This window comes from Peromyscus californicus, unplaced genomic scaffold, assembly GCF_007827085.1.
Source record: "Peromyscus californicus insignis strain IS unplaced genomic scaffold, ASM782708v3 Scaffold_9__1_contigs__length_137607984, whole genome shotgun sequence".
NCBI lineage: Eukaryota > Metazoa > Chordata > Mammalia > Rodentia > Cricetidae > Peromyscus > Peromyscus californicus.
In genome coordinates, this window is record NW_026294617.1 from 11575306 (window position 1) to 11597049 (window position 21744).

Sequence of the window (21744 nt, forward strand, 5' to 3'; positions counted from 1 at the left end):
ATATTTTTTTGCTCCACTCTAAAACATTAGTATTTCCAACTTAGTTCTGTGACGATATAAAGAGGGTGTTCAATAGGTTATACCCAAATAATTGTATTGTTTTGTCTTTCCAGAAATCCAGTGATCAAGAAAACGTATCAGTTAGTGCATAGAAAGCGTTCAGAACAGTACTTGGCAGATAATCCATGCTTAGCTACATATTAAGTGTAGGTTCTTTTTTTTTTTTTTTTTTTGGTTTTTCGAGACAGGGTTTCTCTGTGTAGCTTTGTGCCTTTCCTGGATCTCTCTCTGTAGACCAGGCTGGCCTCGAACTCACAAAGATCCACCTGCCTCTGCCTCCCGAGTGCTGGGATTAAAGGCGTGTGCCACCACTGCCCGGCTTAAGTGTAGGTTTTTATCTCATTAATAATCTGAGGATAAATTTCTCAAAGAAACAGCAATCTAGAAAATTTAATTTTTATATCACTACTAGTTTGCCAAGCAGTGAAACAGATGAAAGTGGATAACATGTCATTTTCTTTAAAAGAAGAACTTAAAATGACACTTCCTAATGAAAACACTAATTAAAATTAATAAAAAGGCACCACACTGCTGCCGTTGCCTCTGACCCTCGATCCCCTTAGGGGTGCACAAGCCTGCGTTCTTCAACATTGTGGCAGAAGTGGGGAACAGGCGCTGCCTCTTCTGTTTCCTGAGCTGATAGCAGAACGTTCTGGAGTCAATAGCAGTGATCTCAAGAGCACATGAAATAACTGAGTAACCTGAATGAGGGCTTAGGAAGGAAGGCACCCTCGTGTTTCAGAAGTTTATTACTGCGTACACTTCCTTCTTTGTTGTCATGAGCTGGATCTCTCCGCAGCTGCAAATTAATTTCCTCTGCTCCCTAAATGAATTACACGTAACTGTTTCTAAAAATGACTACAGCCATGAAAGTCATTTTCACTTAATAACTAACTATTAATCTCATATTTCTTGGTGTCACTTTAGTATGAAGTGCAGATGAAAATTATGCTAAACATTGCAAATTTATAGCAAACACCAGCGATTGATCTATATTATTATAGATGGTTTATCACCAGAAGCAATCTAAACAAAACTCCATCAGATAGATGTTACAATTTGTATTTATTTCTCCCAGAACTAAATAGTTCCTCAATTTCAGAACCATCATTAATTTCTTATAAATGCAAATCTTTGTTTCTTATTTTAATCTACAATGATTTCTCCAAGTCTGCAGAAGATTAGCTTTTACATAGAATATTCAAATAACCATTATAAATGAGATTTGGTATTCCCTGGGCAATCTATTAGCAATGATGCATAGAAGACTTAAAAGGAATGGGTGGTCCCCATTGATCCAGGATGTAATGGGCTTACAATGCACTTCTCCTTCCTTCTAAATGATCACCTTACAATTTAAAATCAACTCATTTATAGAAAATAAATTCAGTATTTGTGAATATCTTTAAATTGCTTTGACTACCTCTGTAATCATCTAATTTTATTATGCATTCTTTGGGGCTTCTGGGAAGATCTAAGTCATTGTACTGATCATAGTTAAAGGGAAACTGTAAGAATCTATTTGTCTTACTTATACGGTCACCACCAAACAAAGATCCATGTGAATCTCACCCTGATCACACAGTCTAGACAATACTAACCACTCAGCCTGTGCCCAGCTCCTTCTAGTTAATCCACAACTCAGCCTCCTGAATCCCTGTTAATATCTGTCTGATTTAAGAACTTCACTAATGAAATTTCTACGGTACACATTGTTTCTCAGCCCTGTTTTCTCAAACAGAAGACAGAGCCATGCCATTTACAGAAGTCCAGCTAACTATCGCTGCATCCCATCTGTTGGATCTGTCTACTGACTCTCCCTGGACTGCTTCCCCCTGGCTCCTCCCCATCTCCTTCATCTATGTTGAGAAGCTCTTTATGAAGAGTGATTTATATTATCTGTTTTCTTTTTTCTAAAGCATTATGTTTTCTAAAGAATGTATGTTCAAGATCATGTCATAAACAGTGGCATCAGTTAGCTCAAACTTAGTAGAAATCAAATGCCTTGAAGACACGGTGATGAAGAATTCATGAATTCTCTCTCTAAAATTTCTCTGATCTTGTATGATGTATCAGCACTTCTATTAGGGAACTATACTACAATCAAATGCAAACTGTCCTTGAAGATAATAAAAGAACACTCAGTTCTAGAAGAGGTTAAATGATATTTTCATATTAGAATACAACTTGCACAAACTGGTAGTGTAAGACATGTGTTTACTCTTTATGACGATGTTCCAGATTATAGAAGCCTCCACTAACCTGAGATTTGCTTTGATCACAGGAAATATCTGTTTATCAAACACTATAAAATATTAAAAGAATAAAAGAAAGAAGACATATATGACTACAAGACAACCCATGCTTTTTGATGTGGAAGAATCAATGATGGTCAACTATGCATGTCACCTAAAGTTCTCTGCACATTCCAATGTAATCCCCATAAAAACTACAGGGACATTTTTCACAAAATGGGAAAAATTCTAATATCCATATGGAACCCAAAGAAAGCCAAAAAATAAACAAAATTCAAAAGTAGTTCAGGCAATGTTAAGCAAAATCAGCAGAGCTAGAAGCATCAAAATACCTGACTTCAAGATATACTACAAAACTACAGTGACCAAACAGGTCTACACTCATCAAAGACACACAGAACAAAAGAACAGAATAAAGAGATCAGATACAAATTCAAGTGCTAATAGTTAGTTTATTTTCTACAGGGATACTAAGAACAAAGAACAAGGAAAAGGTGATCTCTCCAGTAGATGGTGTTAAAACAACTAGACATACACATATAAAAAAAATCTTTCAAATCTTATCTCACAGCATATATAGTCATCAACACAAGATTGATTTCATTATAACTTGAAATTACAGAACTGAGTCTCTGAGATGACTTAAGGTTTAAAGCACTCACTGTCAAACCTGATGATCTAAGTTTAACCCCTGGAACCCCCAGGATGTAAGAAGATAACCAACAAACTCTAATTGTCCTCTGTCTTACAGATGTGCGTTGCCACACACACATATGCATGCACATGTGTACACACAATAAATAAATAAATATAGTAATGAAAAATAGAGAAGCATTTGAAGCAAAGCTAAGAAGCCAGCTTTAAGGCACTGACCTGGGCAATGAGTGAGGGATGTGAAAACAGAAGCACAGAGAACAGAAGACAAGATGGACCAATAACACATCAACACAAAACCTTCTGTATAAGCAGGAAGGCCAGCAGGGATGGAGAGATGACTTATGGGACAAGAGAAGATTCTCAAACACATATTTGATAAGGCGTCAACAGCTAAACTAAGGAATGAAAACAACCCAAATACAGCAAAGCAAATACCCTAATTAAAATAGTAACAATATATCTCACTAGACATTTTCCCAAAAAAAGACACACAAATGGCCAACAAGAAGACAAAAAAAATCAATTATCACTATTCATCAGAGAAGTACAAAAAACCCTCAATGAGATGTCATCTCATACTCATTATAATGGTAATTATCATTAAAATGAAAGATAAGAGTGAAGTGTTGGAGAAAGTATGGGTCAGTGGAGTTACCAGAACTTCTCTGCACTGTTGGTAGGGAAGTAAATAGTACAGTTACCATGGAAAACAATGAGGAAGGTAAACATATAGTGATGATATGACCCATCAATCTCATGTCTATGTACATGTCTAGAAGTACTGAAGTAGCAAGTTAAAAAGCCATCTGTACTGGCTTGATTGTAGCATTACTCACAATAGCTGAGACATAGAGTCATCTCAGATGCCATGATTGGGCATATGGATGAATAAACAGAATACAAGACACACATGTGCACGCACGCGCGCACCCACCCACACACACACAAAGAGAGAGAGAGAGAGAGAGAGAGAGAGAGAGAGAGAGAGAGAGAGAATATTACTTAGCCTTGATAAGATGGGAAGCTTGTCATTAGTCACAACATGAACTTGGTAGACATTGTGTTATTCAAGATTAGCCTGGTACAAAAGACAAACTTTGTATATATCACTTAAGTATAGAACCAAAAAAGTTGAACTCACAGAAGTAAAGAATAGAGTGACATCTGTCAGGGCTTGGGAAAGTACATAAGATATTGATCAAAGGATACAAAATTCAGTTAGGCTAGAAGAATTTAGTTCAACATAGTAAAAATGGTTTCATCAAAATTACTGAGGTAATCCATTATAACTTTTCTCCCTACAAAAAATTGGAAAATGATAATTCTGATCTTATTTCTACTTAGTCATTTCAAAAAATTTCCAAACATCACATTGTATATAATAAACATATATAAATATCATATGTCAACTTAAAATGATTTTTAAATAAAAATGCTTAAATCTCAGATGTCATTTATCCTGACATCTGAGGAAATGTTGGACAACTCCTCAGGCCCAAAGGTATTTCATCACACACTATTCTATAAAGGAAACAGGTGTGGGATGTCTTTCTGTATGTTGTGAATATGTGTTGCTCCTATTGGTTAATAAATAAAGCTGCTCTGGGCTATGACAAGGCAAGATAAGAGCCAGGCGAGAAATCCAAGTAGAGATACAGGGAGAAGAAGGAGGAGTCAGGAGCAGATGCCATCCAGCTGTTCAAGGAGCAAGATGCCAGTAGACCAGTAATGCTACAGCCATGTGGCAAAATACAGACTAGTAGAAATGGGTGAATTTAAGTTGTAGGAACTAGTTAGTAATAAGCCTGAGCAATAGGCCAAACAGTTTGTAATTAATATTAAATCCTCTGAGTGATTATTTACAAGTGGCTGCAGGATGGGGCAGGATGCAAAAAAGCCTCCAGCTATGGGAGACACAATCTGCACACATGAGTCTATAGGAATCACTAATGTGAGCTTTACATGAAAGAGTCAAGCAAATTAATAACCACTTCTGCTGTCCAATCTGAGTCGGAGACACTTCCTGCCCAGAAGCTGGATGCCTTCTATTAAATCTTTCTTGTACAGATTAAGCAGACTCATCCTTTCTTCAAAGGCAAATGCCCTTATTCTTCAACATCATTTTGTTTATCAAAATTAAATTAATGCCATGACAATGTAATGCTTATATAAAGAGACATGAGGTGGGAAAAATAGAGAAGGCTTGTAACTGTCCTTAATTACTATGTGAGGTCACCTTCCTAAGGTAGAAGAGTCTAGAGCAGTGGTTCTCATTACCTCCTAATGCTGCGACCCTTTAATACAGTTCCCACGTTGTGATGACCCCCTCACCATAATATTATTTTCATTGCTACTTCTTTAGTGTAATTTTGCTAATTATGAATCATAATGTAAATATCTGTGTTTTCCCATAGTCTTAGACAACTCCTATGAAAGGGTCATTTGACCTCCACAGGGTCATGACCCACAGGCTGAGGACCAATAGTCTAGGGCTAAGATGAGATATAGTTTATATGGATATTTTATAATAAATGTTTCTTCTGAAAAACTATTTGGGGAAGTTATTAGTAATCTGTCAGGTCCATCCTTGAAAAGACTTGAAAAATGAGCAGAATGCAATCTCCCCCAGAAACACAGGGTTCCAAATAAGGATCTATTCTCTGACAGGTTTTTTGGGTTTTCTTCGAATTTACATTTAAAATGGTCTCTTTAAAAAGAGACATGGAATTTTTTGAATAGGGCTCTCAAAGCTTGTTGGACATGCAGATCTGGTATCCAACCTACAGTGCACAGGATTAGAAATTCTAGAGTCTTGGGATCTAGGACTTTACCAGTCTCTAAGTGACTCTAAAGTGAGTGCAGTTTGAAAACCACACCCTGCAGATCTACTGAAGACTGGCTTGTATACATCTTCTCCAGTGGTCATAACTGATCACGCCATCTTAACCTTGTTACCAAAACGTGGAAGTGGCAGAGAGACTACAGAGAACAAAGAAAAAGAATAACTGACAAAATAGAGCAGAGAGAAACAAAAGACAGCAGCACCAAAGAGGTGTGAGTGAACCCAGGAGAAAGAGCTGGTTTGCATAAATTTAAATTTTTTATTTTATTCTAAAAAGGCCAAAAGACAGATTCATTTTGTCTACATTTGCAGACACCCTATCAAACAATCTGAAAGCATGAAACATGTACTTATTGCAACTGCACAGCTCCTGAGAGTGATGAGTCATAGCTCAAAGTCAAGAACAGTTCTCAAACAGTGGCAAGGACCTGAGACCCTGAGCATCGTGACAAGTCCTCCAATTCCTGTTCCACCCATTTCCCCGAAGTTAAAAGCCATCACTCAGCAAGGCCCATTCCTGCCCAGAGTGTCAGAGGCTCTTTCTACAACCCCTCAGCCTGTCCTTAAAACCACAAGAGGAATAATAAAAATAGACCTGAAAGAGCCTTGTGGTTTTCTGGATTACAGATGAGATAAAATGCTGAGTTAATCAAAACCATAATTTCAAAAGTCCCATCAACCAAAGCAGGAGAAATGAAATACAGACATGTATATGTTCAGCTTTCAACATAAATACTAGATGAGAGGTTCTACATAATGGAAACCATATGCAATGTTCATCTTTGGATAAAAGGCTATGTTAATTGGGTAAAGATACTATATAATCACCCAGCATTAATTCATTATGATATACTCACTATTTGACTCCCATGACTGGACAACCAGCATGACCATAACACCACCTACAAGAATTACACTAAGTGCTTCATAAATTTACCTGTCATTGTAACGGCATGTACTAGAAACAGGGTCATTTCTATGAGTTTTGCATCCAACACATAGTATTTCTACATATAGAGGGTGGTAGTAAAGGGACATTGAATAAATCAGTACTGAAGTCAATCATCCAACCTTAAATGTCATGTATTTCCAGGAATATCATGAGCCTGGAGACATTGTGTGGTATCTTTGGTCAGTTCAAATGATAAGGGCGTTCCTTCATACAAGGACCTGAGGCTTCTTCTCAACTAACGGAAGTTCTTGAGGTCCAAAGAAATAATAAGTAAATGTCTCAAGGGACACTTTGGGAAAGGAGGCTTTAATCCTCTCTCTACACCTGATAGATAAATATTTAGATAGATTCATGGATAGATACATTTACAATTGATATATAGAGATGACAGAAAGATGATTGATAGATTATATAAACAGATGATATATAGGTATATGTGGCATAGATATACCAAATATAGATATGTATATGCAGAGCAAACATTTCCAAATAAGTATCTTGTCTCCCCACACATGTTGCCATTCAAACCTTTTCCCATACAGACACTCTGGGCACCATGCTGTCCAGGCATAATGGCGTTCAGTCACCTTATGTTTTAGTTACTTTTCTATTACTGTGAAGGGACACCATGACCAAAGCTATTTATTTGTTTTTGAGGCACTTAATTAGACAATTGCTTACAGATTCAGAGGGTTGGGTCTCATGGGCAGGGACCATGAGAACAGGCAGGCAGGCATGGAGCTGGAGCAGTAGCTAAGAGCTTACATCTGGTCCCCAAGAACGCAGCAGAAAAGAAGCTTGGCTGGGTTTGGCATAGACTTTTGAAACTTCAAAGCCCACCCCAAGTGATGCACCTCCTCCTACAAAGGCCAGGTCTCCTAATCCTTCCTAAACAGTTCCACCAACTGGGGACCAAGTATTCAAACATAAGATCATGTGTGGCTATTCTCATTCAAACCACCACACCTTAATACTCCAACAGTTACAGGAAGAGATACAAGATTATTGAAGGTAAAACCCTCTATGTAGAAATGTTCTTCTTGTATTTCCTTCCTGCTGCCTGTGGGCCTCCTACTCCAGGTCATATCAGGATCTAAACTCTTGCTCTTCTTGGGCCCAAATCTGAGGACACATGCAAACTACAGCAATTCACCTAGAATTTCTGACTGCATCTGGTCAGCCAGTTGAGAACTTCAACAGGAGCCTACACTGATGATCTGTTTTCATACTGAGCACCAGCTCCCATGATCGGCACCACAGACAGGGCACAGAAGGATGCCCTCGCTTGCTTGTCTCCAGTTACCACACTCTTAGGGAGCAACAGTCAATGAGGATATCGCTGTAAAGGGTGTTCTGCCAGGTTCATAGATGTCTTTTCTTTCCAACCACCTCAGGAGGATGATAAGCAGTAAAAACGATTATGCACAGACTCATAGTAAAAATACCAGTGCATCCAAGGGGAAATACCATAAGAAAATACGAAATACACATAAGCAGATGTGAGACTAGAACTCACAACCAAATGTCTATGCATTGTTTATTTGATTTATTTGTTTTGCTTATAGTACTACAGATCTTCTTTTTGTTTGTGTGTTATACTTCTTTTATTTATCTTACAGATTTTCCCATAGTGAGGGTGCCTACTTTCACAATTGAGAAAATTAACATTTTAGAAAATACATGGAGAGGCTAAGTCTTGGTTTGGTCTTCAGGTAAGTAAACATGCTTATACTGAGCATGCAGTGTTTTATCTATTTGAAAGTTATTAAAAGCGAAATGTGCAATGAAGGTGATATCCAAGAGCAGTGATCCTCAATCTTCCTAATGCTGTGGTGACTACCACCATAAAATTATTTTCATTGCTACTTCAAAACTGTAATTTTGCTACTCTTATTAATCATAATGTAAATATCTGATATGCAGGATATCTAATATGTGACCCCTGTGAAAGGGTCCTTCAGCCTAGAATATCTATTAAAAAATAATCATCTCAGAGTCAGCAAGATGGCTGGGCAGGTGAAGGCACCTGCTATGACCCCTGCCAACCTGAGTCTGACATCCAGGACAGACATGGTGGGATGAAGAACTGACTCCACAAGCTGTCCTGGAACTTCCACATGTGTGCCATAGCATGCATGTCTCCCTCTCCCACACCTACACTGCATGCAAAAAATTAACAAATAAAATGTAACTAAAGAAACTAAAATTCTCAACAGAAGAATCTCCAATGGCCAAAAGACATTTAAAGAATTGCTCAACATCCTTAGTCATCAGGGAAATGCAAATCAAAAGGACTCTGAGATGCCATCTTAAACCTGTCAGAATGGCTAGGATCAAAAACACTGAAGACAGCTTATGTTGGAGAGGATGTGAAGCAAGGGGAACACTCCTCCACTGTTGGTGGGAATTCAAACTTGTACAGCCACTTTGGAAATCATTATGGTGCTTTCTCAGAAAATTGGGAATCAATCTTCCTCAAGACCTAGCAATACCACTCTTGTGCATATACCCAAGGAATGCTCAATCATACCACAAGGACACATGCTCAACTATGTTCATAGCAGCATTATTTGTAATAGCCACAACATGGAAACAACCATCGATGCCCTTCAACTGAAGAATGGATAAAGAAATTGTGGTACATATACACAATGGAGTACTACTCAGCAGAGGAAAACAATGACATCATGAGGTTTGCAGGCAAATGGATGGAACTAGAAAATATCATCCTGAGTGAGGTAACCCAGACTCAGAAGGACAAACATAGCATGTACTCACTCATAAGTGGATACTAGATATAAAGCAAAGGATAACCACACTGCAACCCACAGCTCCAGGGAGGCTAGCTAGTAAGAAGGACCGTAGGAAGGACACATGGATTGCCCAGTGATGGAGGAATGGATGAGATCTACATGAGCAAACTGGGGATGAGGGGGAGTAATGGAGGGTAAGGGATGGGGGGATGAGAGCTTAGGGGAGCAGGAGGTTCAATCTGGAACGGGAACAGAGTAAGAAAGCAAGGAAAGAAATACCATGATAAATGAAGACACCATGGGATTAGGGAGAAACAGAGTGCTAGGGAGGTTCCCAGGAATCCACAAGGATGACTCCCATCATAGACTACTGACAATAGTCGAGAGGGTGCCTGAGCTGGCATACTATGGTGAACAGATGGCTGAATACCCTAACTGCCATCATAGAACACTCATCTAGTGACTGATGGGAAGCAGATGCAGAGATCCACGGCCAAGCCCCACGTGGAGCTCCAGGAATCCAATTGATGAGAGAGAAGAGGGATTCTATGAGCAAGGAATACCAAGACCATGACTGGAAAAAGTACAGAGACAACTAGCCAAAGTAGTAGAAGCACATGAACTGTGGACCAATAAGCTGAGGAACCCCCATGAGACTGGATTAGGACCTCTGCTTAAGCGAGACAGTTGTTCAGCTTGAACTGTATAGGGGGCCCCCAGGTAGTGGGGTCAGGACCTGTCACTACTGCATGAGCCCGCTTTTTGGAACCTAGTGCCTATGGTGAGACACTTTGCGCAGCCTCGGTGCAGGAAGGAAGGGCTTGGTCCTGCCTCAACTGAATGTACCAGGCTCTGCTGACTCCCCATAGGAGACCTTGTCTTGAAGGAGGTGGGAATGGGGGATGGGAGGAAGGAGGACAGGGAAACTGTGGTTGGTATGTAAAATGGATAGAAAATCTCTTAATAAAAAAAATTTTTTAAATAAAAATAAAAAAAGAAACTAAAAATGTAAACAAACATTTCAGATGCTGGACAACAAATATGGCTTGCCCTCGATGAGTATGCCCATCACTGTATTATTCTTTTTCAGAATGTGAGAGATACTAGATACTGACCCAGCCATTGTAGTACTGAAATGCTGGCAGGAATTAGCTGCTGAAAATCAAACTTCTTTTAAATACAAAACCCTCTTTCAATTGTTTTTGGGGTTTTTTGGTGTGTTTTTGTTTTTATTTTTGTTTTTGTTTTTGTTTTACAGTGCCATCCTGTATGGGTTTTTCTTCCATGCTCGTCAATAGGATCCTTAAAGCTTTGGGAAAGAATCTAGCTAACTCCACAGCACTTTTGCTGCCAGGAGCACACCATTGTAAGCCCCTAGGGCCACTCAAGTGGCCAGGCCCCTCCACTGAGGACCTCTAACTGCCAGGTTCCAGCCACAGAATACTCTAACTGCTAACTGCTGGACCCTGAAGAGCAAAAAGCCCAATTTCTGGACATGAAATCCCACCAATCTCCACCCTGGAAAGTTTCACCCCCTTCCCAAGAAGCCCTCTATCCTGTTCAGTTTGCTGCTATTTCTTGCTCTATCAGAGGCAGCCACCCACCTGGTTTTTTCCCTCCCAATAAATCTCTTGAGTGAGGTTTGTTGTGCGGTGTGACTTGGTGGTATTCCTTGGCTTCCAGCTGCCAGGATACTTTTCCATCCAAGATGCAATGCTTATACATGGTGGGCATTAATAATGTGGTCAGTAGTGCTTTCCATATGTAAATATGAGCTGATGCCCTCTGAGGGATCCAGAAATCGTGTTTAATTCCCCTTACAGGGAAATTTCCTGATTTTGTGCCCAGTATCTTAAAACTATGTCTAAAAGAATAGGAACGGAAAAAAAAAGAAAGAAAGAAAGAAAGAAAGAAAGAAAGAAAGAAAGAAAGAAAGAAAGAAAGAAAGAAAGAAAGAAAGAAGGAAAGGATAGACAGAGACGGAGATAGAGAAACAGGAAGGGAGAAATTCACCACGCCAAACTGTGTGTACACACACACACATATTAAATGCATCAGCTGTGGACGAATTTGTTATTCTGTTCTTTATTTTTTAATGAGGGTCAAAGAATGAAAAAAGATGCCACTCAAAGGGCAATCGCTGAATACAGTTCCTGGTGCTGCTTTTTTCCCCTGTGACTGCTAAAACAAAGAAAAAAACCCAGAAGTGTGGTTTCTTTTTCCTTATGGAATGTTCTGTATTTGTTGCCCAGAGTGATCACCTCCTTTTCTGCTTCACTTACAGCCCAGCCTGTATCCCAGCATCTGATTACACTCCTCCCAGATTTCCTGTCCTCTGTTATTCTCCTGTGTTTCCGCATTCTCTTTCCCCCAGTACATGTTCTTCAAGGACAGAGATCACACCTTAGCATCTTCGTCATATCCAGCCATCCTGGGCTGTATAAATCACTATGTAAAGAAAGTATTCCCTCCTTTAAAGGTACACACAACATTGTTTCTTCTCCTGCTGCAGCATAAGGGTTCCGTGTGTCTGCTTCTTGGAATAAGCCTTTCTGTCTATAATCCTGTTCTTACCTAAAGATCTAAAACCAGTGTTTTGTTCATCTCTGGAACTTCTCATGGTCCCCACAGTGCCACTGATACATCGTGGGTACTCAGTATATACCAATTAGTTTGGATTTATAGAAAATGAATTCTGATGGTTCCTCGACTATGTATAACTAAGATTTTCAAAGGGGCAAAAATGAGATGAGGGGACTCACCTTCCCTAGGAAACTGGGCAGGTGTTAGCTCTGCTGGAATCTGCCAAAAATTATTATTAGTGTTTCTGGTAAGTTTTTACAAATTCCTATAATAGCCATTCCTAATGTGCCTTTTACTGTAAATAATCGATATATTGGGGATTGGATAATTTGAGTCCTTAATTACCAGCGTCTGGACTCTCCCTTGCTGCCCATTTTGCCCCCATGCAAAAGAAGAGCCAGTCAGCCCACCCTGGGCCAACATCAGCTACTCTGCGTGTTCCACGAGGACTTAGAAAACCAGGAGAAACACAGCTTATTGCTCAGGCTCCTGGAGGTGCAGCCTCGGTCAGAGCTACTTCAATTTTTATCAGCCTTTTTGCTACAAGTCTTGACAAACTCTAAATGACATTGCAGCTAATTCCACTGAGGCTAGAGGAGGAGCACTTCTCCAGTCATCTAGCAGAGGAACTGCTATGATTGGTGCAAACACAAACCTTAATTTGCATGTGAGGCCTGTGAAAAAGACTGTTTAGGTATACAGAGTGGATCCGCTGGCAGACATGCTTCTGTGCCACCTCCTCTGGTTTCAAAACATTAGGCTCAAAGAAAGGGGGAATGGAGGTTCTCGGGCAATTGAGATGGCTCATCATGTTAAGGCATTTGCCATCAAGATTGATAACCTGAGTTTGATTCCCAGTCACATGAGGAGAGAATTGACTCCCACAAGTGGTGCTCTGAACTCTACAACTGTGTCTTGGCACATGTGTACACATACATGGACCAAATAAATATATATAAGAATTTTAATTTCACTGGGCGGTGGTGATGCATGCCTTTAATCCCAGCACTCGGGAGGCAGAGGCAGGCGGATCTCTGTGAGTTCGAGGCCAGCCTGGTCTACAAAGCGAGATCCAGGACAGGCACCAAAACTACACAGAGAAAACCTGTCTCGAGGGAAAAAAATAATAATTTTAAAAAGCTTCCTTCACACGATCTTTTCTTGCCTGTGCTTAATAGGACAGACTGAGCAACAGAGAAGCAGCCACAGTGTAGGCTGAGCAAGCGGAGCAGTGTACAAATGCAACAAGGCAGCCGGCTGCCTGAAGGCTAAAAAGAGACAGCTCAAGGTTTGGGCGAGCAGCCAGAGCGGAAACAAAAGGGCCAGCGGAGGTAGACAAGCTAGAGAACTGAGGTGGAAGGACAGAGGGCAATGAAGAGCCAGAGGAACTGCAGGACAGGTCTGCAGAGGACTAACAGGGAGCTGCCAAGACTTTCAGCCAAGGGTCCTAGGCACTCCCGTCCTCAGGACTGTACCGACGCTGCTGTCAAGATCTGCATAATTCTAATACATACCTGCACTGCCAGCTGCTACCAAGGCTGAGCAAGCCTGGATTTCTAGGCCTACTCCAGAGCTAAAACACTTGCAGAGCTGGTGATCCTGATTCCCAGGGGCCGCACTGGAGCTCTCACAGTGCAGGGTCCTATGTCCTGCTGCTCTCACCTGCTTGAGAGTACAAATTCAGGAGCAGGCAGCACTAGCTGATGTCAGAGCTGCGTCACTTGGTTTGTTTTCCTTTTCATGTGGTTGATTTAGCAGCAAAGCCCTGTCTTGGTCTGTAAAGTTGTAACAGGAAGAGCAACATCTGAATGGGAAATTTAAACAATTATTAAGAACTACTAAGTTCTACGGATGCTTTTATACATTGTCCTTTTCCTTGCTCATTGACCTTAAAATAACCACTGTCAGCCATCTGCTGGATTCAAAGATGGCTCTACCCATCTCCATCTACATATATACACATGCCATTTATCCAAGTGGGGTATGCTTCAAAACCCCCAGTGAGATGTCTTAAGCTGTAGGTAAAATCAAATTCTACCTGTATTATTTTTTTCCTTTATATACATACCTGTTACGAAGTTTAATTTTTAAGGAATGTACAGTAAGATACTAACAAATGATAATAAATGTTAAAATAATTACGGTAATGTATTATATAAATTACGTGAAGACAAATGTGGTATCTCTCAGTATATATGTGGTATATCATTTTGTACTGAGCTCAACCTTCCCTTCTTGCAGTGATGAGAAACGATGGCGTCCCTACCAGCTGAGATGAAGAGAGGTGAATGCCTAAGCATCTGATGCAATGCCAGGCTGCTTAGCCCTCAGCACCTCTGCAAGCCTGGAGCAGACACACAGGGAGGCAGAAAATAGACTGCGGAGGGACTAGACGAGGGTGGAGTTTACTTCCAACACGGGATGGAATGGAATGGTGAACAGTTCCTTCACTAACTTCCTAATGGAGCAGTTTAAAAACATACCAAATGCTTAGTTCTGGAATTTTCTGTTTCATATGTATGTTCTATAGTGTGGTTGTGAATAACTGAAGTCATGGGAAGTCAAACCTCAGATAAGGAGCAAATTCTGCCCCCAATCACAATTGTGTGTACACTCATATATACAAATATACTGTCTTTTCTGACTTAATTTTATCTAATTCAATCATCAATGTCAATTGACTGTCTATCTTGCATTTTAACAATATTAATTATTTTTAATCCTGTGTCTGAGAATTGCCACACATATTCTATATTTCAGTCTCTTTACCAGTAGATTCAATATATATCTTTAAAAATGACTTATTATATATTTTAATTATATGTATGTGTATATGTCTGTGTGTTGGTATGTACACCTGAGTGCAGGTGTCCATCGAGGTGAGAAAGGGGTATCAGATCCCCTGGCGCTGCAGTAAAGACTATTGTGAGCTACCCAGCATGGGTGCTAGGAACTGAATTCAAGTCGTCTGCAAGAGCAGTGAGCATCCCTTAACCACTGAGCCATCTCTCCAGCCTCCAACATAGTGTCCACTTCAAAGAATTGAGAAAAGGATTAAATAAAAAAAATGTGCAGCTCAAATAATTGGACTAAGCTAAATAAATTCCATCCGTGGTGTTTCTTGTCACTGTTGTTATATGTGTGCCTTGGAGATATTAGAAGGGGAAATTCCCAGCTTTCTCTCATGGCTTCCTCAGTGGGATTTGGGAGATAAGTAGTAGGGAACAGAAATCCCAGCACTTTTGATGTCCGACCTCGTTTTTCTCAGCAATTCATCTTTTGTGTGTGTGTGTGTGTGTGTGTGTGTGTGTGTGTGTGTGTGTGTGTGCTAGTTTGTTTACTGCTGCTGTAAAAGAATGTGACATATAAACAACTGAAGCTTGCTTGGCTCACACTCAGTTCTAGAGTCTAGAAATTCTAAGAGCGTGGTGCTGGTAGCTGCTAAGTACTTCCAAGACAACTTATAAGTCATTAGAGGACGAACAAGTGCACAAATACACACACACACACACACACACACACACACACACACACACACACACACACACACGAGGGAGGGAGGGTGGGAAGGAGAGAGAAAACACCAAAAACAAAATCTAAAAGAGGAAGACTAAACTCACTCATCATTCTTTTTATGAGGAACCTCTCCCTCCATCTCTAACCACGCCCACTAACTAGGAATTCATTGGTTAATTAAGACTGTACCCTGAACATTGAATCACTCTAAATGATCCTGCCTTTTAATAATGTTCCAATGGAGATTAAATTTCGGCATGAGTTTTGGAAGGAACATTGAAACAGTCAGAAACAAGGACCCTCTGGGATTGTATGGAAAGCTGGTTTTGCTCCTGCTGCCTCCATTCTCTAAAGGCTGCAGAGTATGAAGAGGAGAAATAGAACCTTCCTACTTGCCTTTTGGGGAGTCAGTAGTGTGAACTTCCTTGTTCACACCCCATCTTTATTCAGAGCCACGAATATAAAGACCAGGTTCACAGACAGTGACCACCTGACCTGACATTGAATTGTGACTAAAACAAAAAGCATTCGCTGTGGTTCCAGCTGGCAGCTGATCTCTGAGTCACATCTGCTCCCACTATAAGGAGCAATACGCCACTTGTCTATCAATGCCTTACTTAAGACAGTGTCTCAATACACACATTTTACATCAGACCTGAAATGCTGATCAAAACTGTTTGAAGTTTTCCAGATGCAAGTACATTTATCTGCAGCACTTCTAAAAATAAGAGGGAAAAAAGCCCAAAGCCTGTCAAAGTTAATTAGATTCATACAAAAAGCTTAACAGTCCTATGCAATGTTTTTACTCTGCTACATATAAATGTACAATAATTCCGTGAACACTCGGTTTAATTGCTCATAATATTTTAATTAAGGCTATGCTTTGTATAAATATCAACTCATCATTTACTGTGTCTACAGTCCTATTTAAATGATGAAGTCAATTTGACAGTACATTCATGAAAAGAGAGCCTTTTAAGAGTTTTGCTTTATGTGGTCTGGAATACTAATAGGGGTTAATTGTCAAAACAAGCCCAGTACTGACTTCAGAAGCTCCTTCACATTTTATAAGTCATAGAACAATGCAGCGCCATTTGCATATGACCTTCTAACCCAAGGCCATGAATAACATAAGGGCTACTTCAAGTCTGCATGTCTGTGGCTGAAAATCGTAAAGCTCCCTCTTAGTATTTACATTTTAAGACTGCCCTTTCAACGATCCCCTTTAACTACTGTATTTGCGATTCAGAAGATCAGATAATTAGATGTAAGATTAGATGCGCCAGAAGAGATGGCTGCCTCAATTAATCTTACAGTCTGTGCCTCTGCAAATCAGTTCTTGGTGTGTAACAGAAAATATCAAATTAAGTTTTCAGAGGCAGGGAAATTTCAAGTCTGTAGTCATTTTAATTCCATCTGAGGCAAGGATATAATTTATTACTGTAGTCTGAATTCATGTTCTCTCTTTCCAAAACACCAGTTTTAATTAGAGAATTGAGCCCCAAAAGAGTAGAAATAGGGGGAAGATGTCTTGCTACTTTTCCCCCATGGGAAAAATCACTACCACCTGCCTATAGACAGTGTCCCTTGCCATGTGAGTGTTGGCACAGTGAGAATCCGAAGGTGCTACCCTGGGGCGCGGGGTGGGGGTGTCCTACCACGGGAGGGCATCACAGGCTTTGAAGGGAGCTGTGAGCCACCTCTGGGTGACAAATGAATACTCCACCACTTTCCTCCTCTCTGCTTTTGCTTTTCCAATTTCACAAATCATCATGCCCTCCAAAATGATCAAATAATTTCTCTCATAAAACACAAGATGCAAAAACAACCCCTCATATCATCAACTATATGTGCTTTTTCTATAAATAGAACTTTTAAACGAATAGAAGCATGAGATAAAAATAGATCTGGAAACTAGAAAACAGATGGCACAAAAGAGACCGGCCGGTATTTATCCCTGCGCCATGAAGAGCAGTGCAGAACAATCAGCCCGTTCTGGAATCTTTGGAGAGTTTCAGAAGCTGTAGCCCGGGAATATAGTCCTATGGCCTCTTGTGGAGTCAGTAGGGCCTTAAACAAAAGGGAATCAGTGGGTTGGTACCTCTTAAGGATTCTAGTCCATAACTCCCAGGTCTGAAATCTGAAGCTTGAATCTTATGCTTAAGATATTATCAAGGCAAATACAACTCTAAGCCATTTGCAGGCTCCACTGCATCTGGAAAGGCTGTATCTGAAAGCTGGGGTTCAATTAGTTAGAAAGTCATCCTATTCATTCACTGAACAAATGTTTTTGAAATACAGAAAGGCTTCAAAGCCTCTGCACAGCCATTCGTGGGCGTAAGGAAACTCAGCGAATAACACGGGAGCAGGGATAGCTTGCTGGAAATTTATTTAATATCCCTCTGATGACTAGATCGATCAGAAGGTGACAACACATGGAGATGTGTTAACATCGTTGGGAACCCCTGAAGGAGAAACCCGTTAATAGCAAACTGGATCCAGAGCTGGTGAGGTTGACCTCATTTACTGCCTCATACGCAAGCTGGAGAGTATATTTATATGATGTCCAAAGCCAGCTTCTGTAGAGATGAAACCCCAACCTCTAGTTTCTCCTCTGATTCATACAGGGGACATATTATCTGCAAATGCTATGCTACCTCTGTCATATGGGCAATAGGTCCCACGCCTCACACTACATTATAAGCAGAGGCATCGCTTCCCATGACTTTGCTGCCCTTCGTTACTCTACTCATGCAGGAAGCAAGGCTTGCATGGACAAGGCCACAGCCCCGGCTCTAATTTCAAGGACTCATCAGTGTCCTTTCCTTCTCTCCACTTTTCCAGGGGCCTCAGCACCCAATGTGGGTGAGACACCTGCCACACCACACATGGAGGGTCCAGAAGATGACAGCCTGTGGGCCGAAGTTCTCTTCTACTGTGTGACTCCCAGGGGTTAAACTCAGGTAGTCGGGCGGGCTTGGAAGCAAGTACCTCAATTTGCTCCAACATCTCTCTTCTCCCAAGAACATCCTTTAAAGCTTGGCATTCTCTTTCAAGTTTGTGTTGATTTGTAGGAAACACTACAACACTTATCTCACATACCAGCTCCAAACACCACACAAGTATCCCCATTCAACAAGCCTAAGACCTCTGCCCTCCATCCCAAACCCATCACATTTCTGTCAAAAGCCTCATCTCTTCTTCAAGGTTCTACCTAAGAAGCATCACTCCAGGAAGGCCTTGAATGTTTGCCTGTAGTGAACAGCAGCTTCTGCTACTCCCTGCCCTTACTGCAATGCCAGGTTGAAGACAACACGTGACCTTACTGGATGGGTGACCCTAGAATCTCCTCAAATACACTGGAAATTCTTTTAAAAAACAAATCCTGTGTCTTGTTAACACTTGGTAGCCCACACGAGTAGTTGCTTAGGAAACGTTTGTTTAATTATAACCCTATGCACTGGGAACCTCATACCACATACTTGGCAACAACAAATCTCAACAATTAACATTATAACTCATAACATAAAGATTAATTCTGGGAGACCTTTGAGCCCATCAACATGAAGGCACATAAATATCTCAGTCAGTTAAGAGTTCATCACCATTTAATAGTGTGTGAGATGTTTGAAGTACTGTAAATACAAGAGTTATTTACATTTTATTCTTTTTTTCCAGTCACCAAATCCAAACATCTCTCCACTCACAAAGTGGCCCAATTCCTGGAGCATCCTCACCTTTGGGTTCTTCTCCCTGTGTCTTTTATCATGTATGTGTTGTTATCTATATAATTCTTCCTGTGATGCCCTCATATTTTTAGTATATTAGTATTTATTTCTCTTTCAACGTACTAGGGATGAACTTATTTCTCTTTTGACCTAAGAGTGAGTCTTTCTTGCTCTTCTTACATTCTGACAAAACCCCAGAAATTTATTTTTATTGCCGTAGCATGCCTACCTCTTTTCAAGCAAATCTTGCCCAAAGCTTTCTAAAGACTGTCCACCTTACATTCAGGCAGGTATGTTTATAACCCTAGGTCTCTCCTGTGTGGCTTTCATTTTTCCATCAAATCCCTCCCAATGTTTAACAATCTTTCCAGGACATTATTCCTTTCCTCCAATTTAAATCTCTCAGACTGCTATTTAAGGGAATTGTCCTCTCCTTTTCTAACCTCAGAACCTGTGGAGTGCAAGAACATTCCAATTTCTCTGTATGTTTAAGGGAAAGTCAGGATGTCAGAACTCGTTATCATTCAGTCTTTCTCTTAGAATATTGCCTTTGATGTTACTTGTTCATTAGGAAAAAACAGCATACCAAATTCTGTCTCTGTGATGACACTCCATTTCTCTTTCTCTGTTGGCACAGTATTCTTTTCTAAGCCAATAGCTCCAGTTTTAAAAACATGAAGGATTGAGAGCCACAGAGATATCTCAGCTAGTAAAGGTACCTGCAGACAAGCTTCACAAGCAATCCCTGGATTCTACTTGGTAGAGGGAGAGAACTGACTCCTGTAAGTTGTCCTCTGACTTACACACATACAGTACACACATACATACAGTATGCACAAGGGCACATACATACCAACCTACCATACTCACATGCAGGCAAAAACACATGTACAAAATAAACAAATAAATGTAATAAAAATGAAAAACCTATGAAAAATGCAAAGATTCAGATTTAAGCTTGATGACTTGCAACAGCTAACCCAGTCTACCTCACAACAATGTGGTATAGCCAACAAGATTTAAAATATATACAATAGCTTTCAACATAAAAATCCAAAATAAACACTTACCAGCTCAGAATACTCGTGAGTGTTAGCAGCACAGTCTAAGGGCCTGGTTGATGATGCTCTATCAAAGCCAGGTAATATGTGATTCTGACTAGATAGCCCAGGAACATTATAGACTTTAATACGAACCGCACATATGACAGAGAAAGGGTCAGTGGATAAACTTGGAGGAATCCTGGACTTATTGTACCTTGAATCTGCACAATTACTAAAAGATCTTTTACAACAGTCAACTATTCAAATTTTCTTCCTTTAATTTGAAGGACAAAGGAAAGTTTTCTAATATTTTTACTAATGATTCCCATAGACATGAAAAAGAAAATGATCAAATAAATGTTCTAATGGTCAAGATTGATATAGCTTCTGATCACGGCACCCCCAAAACAAACTCTTATAATCTCTCCCACTCAGAACAGAACAATGCCAATCTGACAGACTTAAGAACATAAACTATAACTTGATTTATCACTTGAGACTATCCCTTTTTTTGTCCATAATTAAAACTTTATTGAAAAACTGACACCAAAATAGGAGATCACTTCATAAAGTCAAACACAGTTACAGTGTCTTGGTAGAGTCACTGAACTTGATAAGGCTTTCTGTGAAAAACACAAACTCAGGAACTTGTATAGATGATTAGTGTTGCTTTCTTCTAAATGAACAGCCTTCTGTGAGCCTGGCTTTTCCTCCTGTGGACTGGCACAACACTGCTGAACAACCTACGCAGAGAACCGCTGTCTGGGCATGACTGAAAACTGTAGTCATCTTGTAGCAACCTGGACATTTCACATCCCTGAAGTAAGAACCTGGGCTCTGAACCAGCCGTTTCTTCTTAGGTTTTTTCTTTTCCTCTTCCAAGGAAGGGTGTAACAGATCTCTAGCCAGAGGCATGGGGACGGCTCCGCCAGCATCGGCGATCCAGATTTCTGAGGTGAGGTGCTGGCTAGCAAGCACTGAGCTACAACTTCCCGAGACTATCCTTAAAGCAGAATGAGTTTCTTGTAGGCAATAGAAGAGAGATTCTGGTTTTGGGTTTTTGTTTTTTGTTTGTTTGTTTTTTATACATTCAACTAACATGTGTCTTTTGGTTGGGGAGTTGAGGCCCAACTTAGTAACTTAAGGCCCAACTTATTAGCTTAATATTAATAACTTAATATTCTAAGTTATTCTTGAAAAGCGTTAGTTGCTGTCATTTTGGTAGTTTTTGTTTGCTCACTTGTTTTTGTTTTTGTTTGTTATTTGTGTTCTTAGTCCTATTTTGTGTTTCAGTAATCACATCTTCATTTCTTTTCCTTCTATAGTTTCTTAGCTCTGCCTATTCCACTCCAGTC

At 40.1% G+C, this 21744-nt stretch overlaps 2 protein-coding genes across 14 annotated transcripts in view; both read right to left on the reverse strand.

The window, feature by feature from the left end:
* Nucleotides 1–21744, reverse strand: part of LOC128106497 (EGF-like and EMI domain-containing protein 1) — a 719003-nt gene that overhangs the window by 635142 nt on the left and 62117 nt on the right. The window lies entirely within an intron of this gene.
* On the reverse strand, nt 20957–21334 carry LOC128106500 (40S ribosomal protein S27-like). The gene has a single exon (XM_052732022.1). It carries the CDS (start codon nt 21302–21304, stop codon nt 21050–21052), a length of 255 nt encoding a protein of 84 aa, XP_052587982.1. The 5' UTR covers nt 21305–21334; the 3' UTR covers nt 20957–21049.